Here is a 16,713-nt window from a genome sequence, read left to right as displayed (position 1 = left end):
ACCTTAGGAGGCCCCCTGGTGGAGAGTATGCAAAACACTTCAGGGAAGGGTACTGCGGGCGTAGGAGAAATGAAAGAATGGCAGCAGTTCCAGCTCCAAGGGAATGTCCCACCACTATTAGACCATAATGTTTTGTGCCACGTCCCTGTTCATAAAACAGTAATAAGCTATAAACAACCACCAATAAAAAAAATACTGTTTGTAAGACCCCCCCCCCCCCCCACTTCGACATAAGAAAACCAAGACAAAATATGAAATGCAATTCGGTAAAGAGAATACTTAGGATTTATATTTTATTACAACGTATATACTTTATTTCTTGATTAGGTTAGAGGCTTCAAAACATAAAAGATTTTACATTGTAAACGAAATATAAAAATATTAAATAAGAAAGGTTATATTTACATTTCCAGACAGTAGGTGGAACTCTGAAGCGGTTGTAAACCCTGCTTTGTTATTTTTACCTACAGGCAAGCCTATAAGGCTTACCTGTAGGTAAAATGAATATCTCCTAAATGTGCACCGTTTAGGAGATAATCACCCTGCATGAAGCTGCTGCGCATGCGCTCTGAAAGTCCAGCATAGCTTCTTGCCAGAACCAAGGGCTTCCACGCTCATGCGCAGGACTGACATCATCACGGTTCTGACCACAGTGCCAGAGCCCGCAATCCTGGAAGAAAGGACAGGAGAAGAGGTCAGCCCTCTCAGCGGTGAGTGGACTGCACCAATCAAAGCAGTCAGAGTTCTATTTGCACTTTGTCCCCTGGGAGATAAGACACATAGCGTTTAGTGAGATTTTCTTTCCTTAAAGTGTTACTAAACCCACAACAGTAATATCAGTCTGTATATGCATTAAAGCATGCTTGTCATACTCGCTGTGGAGCCTAAGGAGTTAATCCTGCGCATTGTGTAAAAAGGTTATTTGATCCTGTCTTCTCCGATCCTCCCCTTCTTCCACAGTCCCAATCCATCTCCTGATAGTAAAGAGCCTTGGGTGCACTATGCACATGCTCAATTTGGTGAATTTTTCATTTTTTTTGGGAGTGTGCATGTGATAGGCACATGGCCAATTAGAACTGTCCAGACAGAGGGTCAGCCAGTGGTGGCAATTTGGGGGGCAGTAAATTGTAACACCCCCTCAACCCCACCGGTCGGTGGGTGGGTCTGTTGCACTTACCCCATCAATGCAGCGCTTCTCCCGGGTTCTCAACGCCGGCGGCTCTCCCGTTCTCCTGCTCTCCGCGGGCAACGGCTCTGGCTTCTCTTTCGGCCAATCAGAAAACGGGTCTCACACCCGCTTTCGACTGGCCGGATTGAGGATCAGTGTTACAACAGTGAATGTTCATTCACTGTTGTAACACCTGGGTGGGCTCATTGTGCAATGCTCTGTACTATGAGCCCACATATTTTGAAGCCTATTAGAGCCTGTGGCGCCTGGTATCCTAAAAGGGGCCGGACGCCTGAATAGGGGGTGGCAGCGGCGGCCGTGGATAGATTCATGCTATGCATAAATCTATACATTAGTCATATAAGGGGTGGCGTGGAGCTGGAGGAGGCAGAGCCTGGGCGCCCCTAATGGGCAGGCCACCACTGGGGTCCGCAGTCATGCAGCCTCATAGGACAATCAGGGGAGAATTTAAACTACAAACTTTAGCCAGTGCTCGGCCAGACACTGATAGAAGTCACAAGACTGCTATATACTGCTGATGAGAAAAGGCATTTGGTGGTTTATATTTACAAAAATAATTGCATTTTCCTGTTCTGTGTACTGTGGGAGACCAGATATAGTGAATGCAGGATCGTGGGTTTAGTACCACTTTAACAATAACCCAATTTAATAAAATCTGATACAAATTTATTTCCATAGTGGATTTGCAATTCCAAAATCAGTCTACCGTACCAGATCTCGGCCAAATGCTTGGGAAAGAACCATTTCTTGCTCCAACTTCTTCTTAATGTACTCAGCAGAAAGAACCATCCCCTGATGCAAAAACACACAAGATGGAGAAACAAATACTTTTTTTTTTTTCACAAACAAAAAATGACATGACTCGCAGAGAAAAGCACATCATAAATCTCTACAGTTCACAGGCCAATTACCAAGAAATGTACAATGCAATATGCATGACCTCACTCAAATAAGACCAATACAGAGATTGTGGAATTACCCTGTAAATATGATCTGTAGGGATTGTAGGAATGTCTGTGTGTACCCTCTAATCACACGCAAGTGCAACAGCCCGAGGGTGTACAGGTAGTGGGAATTATGGAAAGGAACTTTAACTTTTGTTATCGCGTGTAAAAGGTAATCAAAGTGGGCCCTTTTCCTACAAATAATGTGCTGAAAAAGAAAAGGAAAAAAGTTTAGAAAAGATTTAAAAAAAAAAAAAAAGTTATATATGCAAGGTACCAATGCAGCACTTGACATAGGATAGGTAAGATAAGAGAGCCTGGTAAATTAAATAGTGATGCTTTGAAAATTAATTTTGCTTTCCCCACGACTCAGAATCCAGAAACGTCAGTGTAGCACTGGATGAAAGATGCAAGGGTCTGTCAGGAGTCCCGAAAATCATTTAAGTTTTATATACACACACACACACACACACACACACACACACACACACACACACACACACACACACTAATTACAAGCAAACAGATCACAGGTGAGGATCGTTACGAACAAACAAGCCCCTGGGAGATACAGCCTGGTACTGTACAGCACCAGGCTGTTTCCCAGGGGCTGGTTTGTTCGTCTCATGTTTTAAACTTTTCCTATAGGGGCATCCTATGCAAGGCGGGCTGTACTACATCCCTGCCACGCACTGAGCGCTACCTGTGTTTCCATGTGTTGACTTTTGGATCGCTAAACAGGACTGCTACTTTGACTGTCTGATGACCAGAGACGCACACCTGCCCCTGCTTTAGTCATACCTAATTTTTTTGCCTAAATTAGATGTACGCCATTTGACCTCCTTCATTTTGCCATGAGTACCCCACATCTTCAGGAACCTGGCCACTTTCATTTGTACATGAAGCCTAGTCCATTCTAAGATAGTCAGACTGATTCTTCTTTTCTTTTGTTACGCCTTTGAACCTTGTTCATGCCCTGAAGAAGCCTAATGGCAAAACACGTAGACGCGCAAAGGCTCACTGTACAAAATGTATCATGTTTCTATTAAATTTTAATTCTCTGAACACTGTGAACATATTATGTATTTTTCCTAATAAATATTACTGTTGTTAAAATTCCTCATTGTTTCCATGCCTTCAAAGTCAGATTTATGGTTACTTTTCTAGTACCCCTCCTCTCTGGTTTTTGTGTTATAATTCATGGCCAAGAAATTCTGCCAATGTAAATTTATGAGCACAACTGTATATTAAAAAATACATAGATAAAAAAAAAAAAAAAAAAAGAAAAATTATACTAATAAAAATCAATAATATATTCATGTTTTTTATTGTTATGCAATTCGTTCATTGGTTTTCTTTTTAGCAGATTCCTTTTTACCAGATGGATTTTTAGCAGATTGCTTTTTTATCAAATAACTTTTTAACATTTTTAACCTCTTTTGATTTAAGAGTAAGGGGTTAAAACCCTGGATATTTGACTGTAGCTACAAAAGGGCTCCCTGGACAACACAGGGCAGACCCGAGGAAGGAGGCCACACCCTCTGAAACGCGTTGTCCTGGCAACCACACAGCATCCCATCAGCTTGTTCTATCTGAGCTCTCCCTGGGTTAAGTGTTGGAGGCGTCCACAGCTTTGTCCTGACCGGCCGATCTTGGAGTCAGTGGGTGGCTCACTTGCAGCCCGTTGGCAGCTGCTTGATGTGTCTGTGGAGCCAGTGCATCCATCCATCCTGTGGATATTTTATCAACCCCGGCTCTTAAATGTGACCCTGTTCAGGGTTCTGTACTGGAGGAACTTTTGACGCTTGTGATTCACCTACGTTTGTTTGTAAGTGTATCGATTTTATCTTTTATATTCCAATAAACAGATGTTATTTGCACCAAGAGCCTGTGCGCTCCTATTTTTCTTATGTCTTCACAGCTATCAGTCTCCCGCTGATTACGGAGCTGCAAGGAGTTTGGTGTCAGATAGACTTTTGCATTAACTCTTTCCCTTGAGGAATCCCTTGGTCAGTTTGTTTTTGTTTTGGACTCCATACATTTTTTAGTGCAAAGACTGTTGTTTTGTTTATTTATGTAGAAGTGAGAAGGAGATTTCTCACTTTTCCAATTTTAGCTGTGTTTTTTCTTTCTCTCTCGCACTCTTTGCAATATATATATACACACACTATATTGTCAAAGGTATTTGGACGCCGGTCTTTATACACACACATGAACTCTTAATGGCCTCCCAGTCTTAGTCTTGTAGGGTTCAATATTGGGTTGGCCCATCTTTTGCAGATATAACAGCGTCAACTCTTCTGGGAAGGCTGTCCACAAGGTTTAGCAGTGTGTCTATGGGAATTTTTGACCATTCGTCTAGAAGCGCATTTGTGGGCTCAGGCACTAAATGTTGGATGAGAAGGGCTGGATCGCAGTCTCGGCTCTAATTTATCCCAAAGGTGTTATATCAGGTTGAGGTCAGGACTCTTTGCAGGCCAGTCAAGTTCCTCCACCCCAAAACTCACTCACCCATGTCTTTATGGACCTTGCTTTGTGCACTGGTGTGTAGTCATGTTGGAACAGGAAGGGGTCATCCCCAAACTATTCCCACAAAGTTGAGAGCATGAAATTGCCCAAAATGTCTTGGTATACTGAGGCCTTAAGAATTCCCCTCACTGGAACTAAGGGGCCAAGCCCAACCCCTGAAGAAAAAACCCCCACCATAATCCCCCCTCCTCCAAATATTTTGGACCAGTGCACAAAGCAAGGTCCAGAAAGACATGAATGAATGAGTTTGGGGTGGAGGAACTTGACTGGCCTGCACAGAGTCCTGACCTCAACTCGATAGAACACATTTGGGATGAATTAGAGCAGAGACTGTGAGCAAGGCCTTTTCATCCAACATCAGTGCCTGACCTCACAAATGCACTTCACAACATTCCCATAAACACACTCCTAAACCTCTTGGACAGCCTTCCGAGAAGAGTTGAAGCTGTTATATCTGCAAAGGATGGGCCAACCAAATATTGAATCCTACAGACTAAGACTGGGATGCCATTAAAGTTCATGTGCGTGAAAAGGCAGGCATCCCAATACTTTTGGTAATATAATGTGTATATACAGTATCTGACAAAAGTGAGTACATCCCTCACATTTTTGAAAATATTTTATTACATCTTTTCATGTCAACACTGAAGAAATGACACTTTTCTACAATGTAAAGTAGTGAGTGTACAGCTTGTATAACAGTGTAAATTTGCTGTCCTCTCAAAATAACGCAACACACAGCCATTAATGTCTAAACCGCTGTCAAAAGGGAGTACACCTCTAAGTGAAAATGTCAAAACTGGGCCCAATTAGACATTTTTTCTCCCCTTGGTGTCATGTGACTTGTTAGTGTTACAAGGTCTCAGGTGTGAATGGGGAGCAGGTGTGTTAAATTTGGCGTTATCACTCTCACTCTCTCATACTGGTCACTGGAAGTTCAACATGGCACCTCATGGCAAAGAACTCTGAGAATCTGAAAAAAATAATTGTTGCTCTACATAAAGATGGCCAAGACCATATAGCGGTTTAACAGGACAGGTTCCACTCAGAACAGGCCTCAACATGGTCGACCAAAGAAGTTGAGTGCACGTGCTCAGCATCATATCTAGATGTTGTCTTTGGGAAATAGATGTATGAGTGCTGCCAGTATTGCTGCAGAGGTTGAAGGGGTGGGGGGTCAGCCTGCCAGTGCTCAGACCATACGCTGAACACTGCATCAAATTGGTCTGTCGTCCCAGAAGGAAGCCTTATGTAAAGATGATGCACAAAAAATCCCGCAAACAGTTTGCTGAAGACAAGCAGACTAAAAGACATGGATTACTGGAACCATGTCCTGTGGTCTGATGAGACCAAGATAAACTAATTTGGTTCAGATGGTGTCAAGCGTGTTTGGCGGCAACCAGGTGAGGAGTACAAAGACAAGTGTTTATTGCCTACAGTCAATGGTGGTGGGAGTGTCATGGTCTGGGGCTGCATTAGTGCTGCCAGCACTGGGGAGCTACAGTTCATTGTGGGAACCATGAATGCCAACATGTACTGTGACATACTGATGCAGAGCATGATCCCCTCCCTTTGGAACCTGGACCGCAGGGCAGTATTCCAACATGATGACGACCCCAAACACACCTCCAAGACAACCACTGCCTTGCTAAAGAAGCTGAGGGTTAAGGTGATGAACTGACCAAGCATGTCTCCAGAACTAAACCCTATTGAGCATCTGTGGGGCATCCTCAAACTGAAGGTGTAGGAGTGCAAGGTCTCTAACAACCACCAGATCAGTGATGTTGTCATGGAGGAGTGGAAGAGGACTCCAGTGGCAACCTGTGAATCTCTGGTGAACTCCATGCCCAAGAGGGTTAAAGCAGTGCTGGAAAATCATGGTGGCTGTCCATAATATTGACACTTTGGGCCCAATTTGGACATTTTCACTTAAGGGTGTACTCACTTTTGTTGCCAGCGGTTTAGACATTAATGGCTGTGTGTTGCGTTATTTTGAGAGGACAGCACCTTTACACTGTTATACAAGCTGTGCACTCACTACTTTACATTGCAGCAAAGTGAACATCTCTTCTGTGTTGTCCCTTTAAAAGATATAATACAATATTTACAAAAATGTGAGGGATGTACTTACTTTTTTGAGATACTGTGTGTGTGTATATGTATATACATATACACACACACACACACACACACACATATATACAGTATCTCACAAAAGTAAGTACATCCCTCACATTATATATATTTTTATACATTACACACATACACACACACAGTCTGCACAATTATTAGTCAAGTTATATTTTTGAGGATTAATTTCATTACTGAACAACTACAGTGTTCTCGGTCAACCCAAAAGGTTAATAACGTTAACAGAATATTTAAGAAAGTAAAAGTGAGGTTTTGGCCCCTTTCACACTAGTACGACTTGTGCTACGACTTGGCACTGCAAAGTCGTATGACAAGTCGTTCCCCATGATTTCCAATGACTACTATTCATATTAGTATGGCTTAAAGTCGTGCTGACTTCAAAGTAGTTCCTGCATTACTTTGGTCCGACTTTGATACTACTTTAGCCCATTGAATATCAATGAAGTCGGAACAAAGTCGGATCATCATCCTAACTGATCCATCTTTGGCATGCGACTTATGCTCTAATGATCCTGAAGGGAAACTTAACCCACAATGTAAAAAAAGTCCAGCATTGGGTTCCCCTTCCAAGACCATACCAGACACTTTGGTCTAGTATGGATTTTAAGGGGAAGCCCCGATGCCAAAAAAACTGCCTAGGGGTCCCCTCTAAAATCCATGCCAGACCCTTATCCGAGCACACAGCCTGGTAGGTCAGGAAAGGAGGTGGGGACGAGCGAGCATACCCCTCCCCTCCTGAACTGTACCAGGCCGCATGCCCTCAACATGGGGGGATGGGTGCTTTGGGGCAGGGGGGCCCCCACCCCAAAGCACCTTGTCCCCATGTTGATGAGGACAAGGGCCTCTTCCCGACAACTCTGGCCATTGGTTGTCGGGGTCTGCAGGCAGGGGGCTTATTGGAATCTGGAAGCCCCCAGATCCCGGCCCCCCACCCTATGTGAATGAGTATGGGGTACATTGTACCCCTACCCATTACCCTTAAAAAAAAAAAAAAAAAAAGTGTCAAAAATAAAACAGTACATAGATTTTTAAAGTAATTTATTAGGCATCTCTAACTCTCTTCCGACTTCTTCTCCCTTTTCTGGCAACGTCTTCTGCCTCCTCCGCTGATGTCTTCTGCCTCTGTGGGTTCTTCTCCCCTCTTCAGGTCTTCTCCACTGATGTCTTCTAGCCCTCTCTGGTTCTTATCCCTCTGTCCGCTGTCTTCTGCGCTATCTTCTTGCTCTTTTGCCGGGTCTTCTCCACTGTCTTCTTCCAATGTTGACTCGATGCTCTCTCCTGCGGTGTGCCACTACTTATATTGGCATGGGGCGGGGTCACCGGGTGCCGTCATCTGGAGGGCCATCCCTTATGACGTCACCGCCTGGGGCATGATGGACGGTAACCTTATTAATTTTTTTAAATGTGAAAAATCAGTGACCAATATAGCCACCTTTTTTTTCAGTAACAGTCATAGGTCTTCTATCTCAATAAGGTTTAGGTCAGGTGAGGAAGGGGGCCATGTTATTATTCCTTTAACTTTAAGGCTATGTGCCCAGTGTGTGTGCGCTTTATTTAAACAATGACATTCTATAACTTATTTCAGAACGCCATTTGGTGCTCATGTGACCGGCGGATGTTCCCAATCTGACAGCTACAGCGGGTGGAGCTGAGAATCTCCCACTGACGTCAGTCGTGAGAAGGGGAGGACAGGAGGAGAGCTGCGGGCCCTCACGTGAGCGCTGAGCACAGCTCTGAAATAAGGTATAAATGGCATTTTTTTTTTAATAACAGTGATATTTTAGCAGCAGGAGGGGAGGTATGGGCATTGACACAAGCTGACAAGCGGGGGGGGGGGGGGGGGGGGGTGTCGGGGGGGGCCAGAAGAGTGACAGCTGATGTCGGAGGCACGTCAACTGACCATGGTGTCAGGGGCTCAGAAGCCATGATAGACGTGGTCAGTTTACAGAGGGGTGGGCAGGCAGGATCAGCCAGGTATTTTAGATGATACAAAGGGCCAAATTACACAGCACAAGCACTGTGCTGTTATTTATGCTTTAGAGGAACAGGATCCATTTTTATTTTTTTAGGGTAAAAAACGCTCTAAGGCCTTTACTGGCTAGCTATGCAGTGGTGTACTTCGATCCATGCGATGAAGCATTATCCTGCATTAATATCATGGTTTTCTTGAAAGATGCAGACCTTTTCCTGTACCATTGACCCAAAATGGTCCAGCTAGCACATATTTAATAATACCAGCCCCATACCAGTACCCCACCTCCACCCTGCTGGTGTTTGAGTCAAAGTGGAGCTCTGTACCCCCTACTGATCCAGCCACAAGCCCATCCATCTGGTAAGTCAAGAGTCACTCATCTCATCTCTCTATCTGTCCTCAGATTTTTCTTGGACCAGTCTTGACATTTCCACTTATGTGTCTTGTTGAGTGGTGGTCAGGTTTCAGCCTCCCTTACCTTGGCCATGTCTCTGAGTACTGAACACCTTGTACTTTTGGCCACTCCAGGTAGGTTACAGTTCTGGAATATGACACAACACAAGAGGATAATGGGTTCCTGGTAGCTTCATGTTTGATCCTTCTCAAATCTTTGGCAGTTAATTAGCATCTTTTTTTTTCTCAATATGTTTCTTGCGACCCTGTTGACTATTTGCAACAAAAGTTTTCATGGTTCTGTGATCACGCCCCAAAATCTTAGCAATTTCAAGAGTGCTGCATCCCTCTGAAATACTTTTTACAATTTATGAGTTAAATCTCTTTTTTGGCCCATTTTGCCCGAGGCAAACTAGCTGCCTAATAATTATGCCCACCTTGATATAGGGCAGTGATGGCGAACCTTGGCACCCCAGATGTTTTGGAACTACATTTCCCATGATGCTCAACTACACTGCAGAGGGCATGAGCATCATGGGAAATGTAGTTCCAAAACATCTGGGGTGCCAAGGTTCGCCATCACTGATATAGGGTGTCAATCTCCTTCGGCCACACCCTCCCTCATTACACAAATACAAATCACCTGATATGCTTAAATCCAATAAGCATTCAAGATTATACAGCTCGGGGTTGGATCATATGCATGAATTATGATTTGCTCAAAAAACTCACTTGCCGAATAATTGTGCACACACATACATACATACATATATATATATATCACACACACACACAAACACCCCTTTCAAAGCATTACACTGACAACTACATTACAAGGTGCACTTAAAGTTACATTTTCCAGCTGTTTACCTTGTGGCCTAACCATGTTCCATGGTGTCCTTCTACTGGTAGGCGCTCGGCATCTCCTGTGAGGTCTGTCAAGGCATCCTAAGTAAACAGTCAATGAATTTCTTTAAGGTCTTATGCCAGAATTGAAAAAAATTACTTTTTTTCAGGTCATGAGGTAGTTTTGTTTTTACCTTTGGAGAAAGTGTTCCACGTATGCTTATCACAACTTTCTTCTTGTCATGATCTACAGCCACGAAGAACGGGGTTTCATAAACCTAAAAAAGCATAATTATGTCTAATTAAAAGTCTTGTTTTAAAACATTCATCACTGATTGCAGCTTTTCTTGGCAGGGCAAAGTGTGAAAAACTATGTTGGGATGCAGCAGCTAGGCAAAGTCCAGGTTACACAAATATAATGGTTTTGGAGGGTAATAAATGTATTGTCTTGTGATTACGCTTTCCATTACTTTGGTTCAAAAAAATGTAGGATCACAAAGTTTTGTAACAAAAAAATTGATATTTTAACTGTTTCAAGGAGGGTACCTGGGGTGTACAAAGAAGTCACGTTATTTTTTGAAAATCTTTTCCACCCATCATTGGAAGCTATGAATGCTTGAAGCAAGCTATATGTTACTAAAGCTTAGTGATAGAGAAGCAGCACACAGATTAGCCCCCCTCTGTCATTCTGCTCTCCCCTTATAATAGTAAGCTACTTGTTGGCATGCGAATGGACACGGATTGGCTTATTGCGTTGCTTCTCACTTTCCCATTTTGAGTTTTGCTGTACAGGGACTGCAAGAAGCTGATATGAAGTCAAAGACAGCCTTGAGCCAGTCATACTTTCAGCAGGGACCAGACAAAATCTGATCCATATATAGACAGGCTGACTGTATCCAAGTCCATCTATTGGATTGACATGGATACAGCCAGCCTGTCAAATTTTTTGCCTACAACTATAGCCGTAAGCAGTAATTATTGTGTTCTGCTGGCTGGGAAGGCTCCCCACTGGCATAATACAATATTGTTGCAGGAGGCATTCCCCCCATAAACACTGACTGTGTGGATGGGGGAATCAAGCGATTTTCTTTCCTTCCACCAGTGGAGGAAGGAAAGAAAAAAAATCGAGTCATCTATGGGCTACTTTACACTGCTTGCATTTAAACATGCACTGTACAATTTTCTTTAACTAAATTCCCTCCACCCCCTCCGAGTGCGTACTACTAAGAGATACACAGTCAGCTCTGATCCATGATCTCCACCAAAAAAAATGCCACTTCATACTGTGCTGTGCTTTGAGGCATTCATTTCTATGGGAAAGCTGCACTTCAAGCGACCACTGGAGGCCGCCATGAGTACAACTTTGCCATAGGAATTATTAGGGTTGCTACAGGCATGCAAAGGCAGCAATTTTCTGGAGAAAGGCTGTGTGGCTCTGAGCAGGGTTGCACAGTAAAGATCACTGGATCTGGGCTAAAGGTAAGTATTTGACCTAGTGGAATGCACTTAGGGGGGTGGAAGGAATTAATTTATTGCACAAATGCACAGTTGTCCTTTAATACATGGAGACAGAGCTGAATTAACTTGTGTCTTTTATACCTGCCTTGGATTCATAACATTGGTACAAGGCACAAAAAGTCAAAGAACTAACCGCATCATGACATGACGTATAAACAATGTCCACCATGTTCATGTTCTCATCCAAAAAATGGCGCTTTATAGCAATTGCATTGCAACCGCAGCAATTATCCTCCTCAATGGTAACTCCAGGGGCAAAGCGAGGACGGGAAGAACAGGGGCAGCAGCAGCTACTAATATGCGCAAGGAGAAAAAAACAACAAAGAGGAAACAAAAGCAGATACAAATAGTGTGTACATCAGAAAGGACAATCATAGTTGACACAAATATATTCAACGTAAAAAAAAAAAAAGCTCAATTAGAAATAAAATGAAGAGCAAACGAATATAAAAGAAGCAAAGTTACAAATGTTAACAGCAAGAAACACATGAAGGAAGCAAAGTCTCAAGAAATGACTGGACTACTCACGAGCATGCACCCGCCAATCGACAGATGCCACATGTTGGCTTTCTAATGAGGTACATGGGCCAGCCATAAGCTGCCAGTGCAAAGAGCATGTAATAACAAACCTCCTTGTAGCGTTGCATCTCTTGCTAAGAGAGGGAAGAGAAAGGCTTCAATGAGTGGAAAAGTCTCTAGAAATATACGTCTTTAAAATCAAAGCATGAATACTCACAGTATTTTTTAGATCCAGGTATTTTGTTTTTCGGGTAACTGGCATGCCAGAGAGGAAAGCCAATATGTCATTATTAGCCTGAAAGCAGAGAACAGTGAAAGCAAGATGACATGTTTCACTTCACAAACAAAAAAAGCCCCAAAAAGATAACAGTACACCACATCGGACCTATTTATTAACATTTGTTAGCTGACACACTTTTGATAAAGTAAATACCGTATATACTCGAGTATAAGCCGAGATTTTCAGCCTCTTTTTTGAGGCTGAAAGTGCCCCCCTCGGCTTATACTCGAGTCATCGCTGTCTGCCCGCTCGATCAGCGTGTCGAGCAGACAGACAGCGGCCATTCTGATTCAAAAGCCGCGCCTCCGGCTCTGCCTTCGCCTGTGATAGGCGGAACACTGAATTTCCCAGCAGCCTGTGTTCCGCCTATCACGGGCATCCGCTCATCCTCGTACTACGGACGAGGATGATACGACGTCCGTGATAGGCGGAACACAGGCTGCTGGGAAATTCAGTGTTCCGCCTATCACAGGCGAAGGAGGAGGCGCGGCTTTTGAATTTTACAATGGCCGCCGACGAAGAGGGCACGGGACGGAGGCAAGGCAAGGCACGGCACGGGACGGGACGGGACGGGACGGGACGAAGGCAAGGCACGACACGGGACGGAGGCTCGGGACAAAGGCTCGGGACACAGGTAGGCTGGACACACACACACACACACACACACACACACACACGGATGGAGACACACACACACGGATGGATGGATGGATGGAGACACACACACACACAGGGATGGATGGATGGATGGATGGAGACACACACACACAGGGATGGATGGATGGATGGACACACACACACACAGGGATGGATGGACGGACACACAGGGATGGACGGACACACAGGGATGGACGGACACACAGGGATGGACGGACACACACACAGGGATGGACAGGCATGTCTCACCCTCGGCTTATACACGAGTCAATAAGTTTGCCAGTTTTTTTGGGGGTAAATTGGGGGCCTCGGCTTATATTCGGGTCGGCCTATACTCGAGTATATACGGTACCCCAATACTGCCCCCTTTTTTTTTTTTTCCACATTTATTTTGTTCTTAATGGTTTTAACACAAATCAGAACGAAGCACGCAGATATTATATATTTGATAACATACAGTATAGAATGTCAGAGGTGCTAAACAAAACAAATAGGAAAGACATATGGTTTTATTCAAAATGACAATATAGGCTAAACCCAGCAAAAGAAGCCAGAGGATACGGTAGTGACTGTGGACCTGTCTGTGGCCTAGGAAGTGTGCAAATGGTATTTTCTTGATGTACCTGCCCAAGGTACGGGGCATTGTAATATTTAATATTTAGATGGGTTTAGAGGGGAAGAGAAAAAGGTAATTCCAGCGTGAACATTGGAGACAGTAATGTTTGGAGTGCAGTAAGCGTAAAGAAAAGAAAAGGGGGGGGAACAGGATCCGGTTGAAAGTTCCCAGTTTGTGCAGCCTGTTTTTCAAAGCAAGACTAAAGGGTGGTCAAGATTCAGTTTGCGATTGTACAGCTGTGGCCAAAAGTTTTGAGAATGACACAAATATACATTTTCACAAAATCTGCTGCTTCTGTGTTTTTAGATTTTTGTCAGATGTTACTATGGTATACTGACGTATAATTACTAGCATTTCATAAGTGTCAAATGCTTTTATTGACAATTACATTCAGTTTGTGCAGAGTCAACATTTGCAGTGTTGACCCTTCTTTTTCAAAACCTCAGCAAATCGCCCTGGCATGCTGTCAATCATCTTCTGGGCCACATCCTGATTGATGGCAGCTCATTCTTACATAAGCAATGCTTGTCAGAGTTTGTCAGAATGTGTGGGGGTTTGAGGATTGACCACAAGTTCTCAATGGGATTAAGGTCTGGGGAGTTTCCTAGCCATGGACCCAAAAATTTGAGGTTTTGTTCCCCAAGCTACTTAGTTATCACTTTTGCCTCATGGCAATGTGCTCCATCATGCTGGAAAATGCATTGTCACCAAACTGTCTATGGATGGTTGGGAGAAGTTGCTCTTGGAGGATGTTTTTGTACCATTCTTTATTCATAGCTGTGTTCTTAGGCCAAATTGGGCGTGAGCCCACTCCCTTGCCTGAGAAGCAACCCCACACATGGATGGTCTCAGGATGCTTTACTGTTGGAATGACACAGCACTGATGGTAGCGCTCACCTTTTCTTCTCCAGACAAGGTTTTTTTCAGATGCCCCAAACAATCAGAAAAGGGGATTCATCAGAGAAAATGACTTTACACCAGTCCTCGGCAGTCTAATCCCTGTACCTTTTGCAGAATATCAGTCTGTCCTTGATATTTTTCATGGAGAAGTGGCTTCTTTGCTGCCCTTCTTGACACCAGGCCAGCCTCCAAAAGTCTGCACCCACTCCTGCCTGCTGTCATTCCTGAGCAAGGTCTGCACTGGTGGTGCCCCAATCCCGCAGCTGAATCAATTGTGGGAGACGATCCTGGCGCTTGCTGGACTTTCTTGGGCGCCATGAAGCCTTCTTCACAAATGCCATGGAAATGTTTATGGGATTACGTTAATTTTTTTTATGGCAAAGAGGGACTTTGTAATAAATTGCATCTCATCTGATCACTGTTCATAACATTCTGGAGTATATGCAAATTGCCATCATAAAAACTGAGGCAGCAGACTTTGTGAAAATGAATATTTGTGTCAACGTGAACGTTTGGCCAGAGTCCATACTTAGAAATTAGGGTGTCTGTCTTTTAGTATAGAAGTAAGTTTCTCTATGATCACTGTGCCCATAATTTGCCGCTTTAGCCTCATAAGGTTCATAAAGAGTTTCCTCCAAGCTTTAGCTATAGTTTGATGTGTAGCTAGAAAAATAAAAAAATGTTAGCTTTTGTTCCTTAGCTGCAAGATTAGAAATTGGTGTATCGAGTAAGGCAGCCCATAGATGGCCGATTTTCTTTCCTTCCACCAGGGGGGAAAGAAAGAATGCCACTCGATTCCCCCATCAACACAGCCAGCCTACCTATACACGACTGGCTTACAGCTTCCTGGGGGTTGCTGAGTAGATTCTTATGGAAAATGGTTTGAATCAAATTCTATATCGGCAGTTTCTGGACTTTGGGCATTGCCATCAAATGCGGTGATGTGTTCCTTGCACCTCGCATCCTCAGAAACAAAAGTGGAGAAGCTGTGAGTTTGAATTTGGACATGTGTTCTATACCACCAAAATAGCAGCGTGCGGACATTTTCTCGGGGCAGAAAATTAGTAGTCACTGTGAACCCATACAAAGAAATTGAGGTTGCCGCTTCAGGCTCTATTAGGTTCTTATATGCTGACAACCGCGGGGCAGGGAAAGAGCTTGTCTCAGTTCCATAGAAGTCAGTGAAGAAGGGTAAGAAGTCTGGGGATCCGCACATCACACAAAACTCTCATCCAGGCCACACCCCCAACATGTTTCACCTTGCCCACGGTAAAATATGTAGGGAGCGTGGCCTGGACAGAGTTTAGGCTGAGGCTGCTTCCACTCTTTACATGAGGGTTTTGTGTGGTTTGTGGCTCCCTGGACATGGACGTCCATATCCGGTTTGCTTTATGCTGTCTGTCAAATGTGCCTATCTCTACTTCACTTGTGAGTAGTCTTAATCTTTTAATAAAATTGATACATTTTAAAAAACTACTACATTATGGCGGTTCTCTCTAATCCATTCCCCTGAGTTTACCTACCATCCATGAGGAAGTTAGAGAAGTCTCCTAAAGATTGTGTTATACAGCCGTCCCTGCAAGCATCTTGGTGTCCATTATTAATTTTGCTGTGTACCCACAGCAGTGAGGTAATTGCATAGTATTTACACTATCTGCACGGATCATCACGGATGGATTGACTGCCCAGCACGTTGCACGTTTAATTTAGTGTGTTTACCGAATTGCACGATTTGATTGGATTGTGTATGGGACATTTATATCTTCAATCACGTTGATCACTTGGATTTAATATTTTATAATTTTTTTTCTCCCTTTTTATTTATACCCGTTTTTGCTCCATTATATACACATTGTAATACGTTTCCACATCTTATATTTGTATTTTGGTCTATATGTTAAATTTGCGTTTTTTTGCACATTGAGTCACCTTATGGTCTATGCACTAGTTAGCACTTTATTATATGCACAGAGGTATCCTCTGATTTATTTATGCATGGTTGCACCTTTTATAATTGCACATTAGTGGTTCACTGCGATTATCGAAAGTCTTGAGATTAGCGCATCACATTTTTTCTACTTATTTATTTCCCATTAGTGAGAGACAACTCACCTAGTGACTGCTGCTTTTTTCTTTTCATTAGCTACTTTTGCTTTGTCTTTTTCCATAGAGCGCAGAAGTTTTTAGATATACACATTT

General features: G+C 43.4%; 1 protein-coding gene across 1 annotated transcript in view; it reads right to left on the bottom strand.

Annotated features, from left to right (window-relative positions):
- Positions 1–16,713, bottom strand: part of DAGLA (diacylglycerol lipase alpha) — a 111,159-nt gene that overhangs the window by 22,151 nt on the left and 72,295 nt on the right. Inside the window, exons 8-14 of the mRNA XM_077460757.1 lie at positions 12,279–12,356; positions 12,071–12,195; positions 11,676–11,835; positions 10,219–10,302; positions 10,049–10,126; positions 1,901–1,981; positions 3–145 (exon numbers count right to left, since the gene is read on the bottom strand). Coding sequence (XP_077316883.1) covers positions 3–145; positions 1,901–1,981; positions 10,049–10,126; positions 10,219–10,302; positions 11,676–11,835; positions 12,071–12,195; positions 12,279–12,356 — 749 coding nt within the window. The remainder of the gene's footprint in view (positions 1–2; positions 146–1,900; positions 1,982–10,048; positions 10,127–10,218; positions 10,303–11,675; positions 11,836–12,070; positions 12,196–12,278; positions 12,357–16,713) is intronic.

Source organism: Lithobates pipiens, unplaced genomic scaffold (genome assembly GCF_037356315.1).
Source record: "Lithobates pipiens isolate NorthernLeopardFrog02 unplaced genomic scaffold, aLitPip1_a1.2 Scaffold_10, whole genome shotgun sequence".
Lineage (NCBI taxonomy): Eukaryota > Metazoa > Chordata > Amphibia > Anura > Ranidae > Lithobates > Lithobates pipiens.
This window is presented reverse-complemented; position numbering and strand designations above follow the sequence as displayed.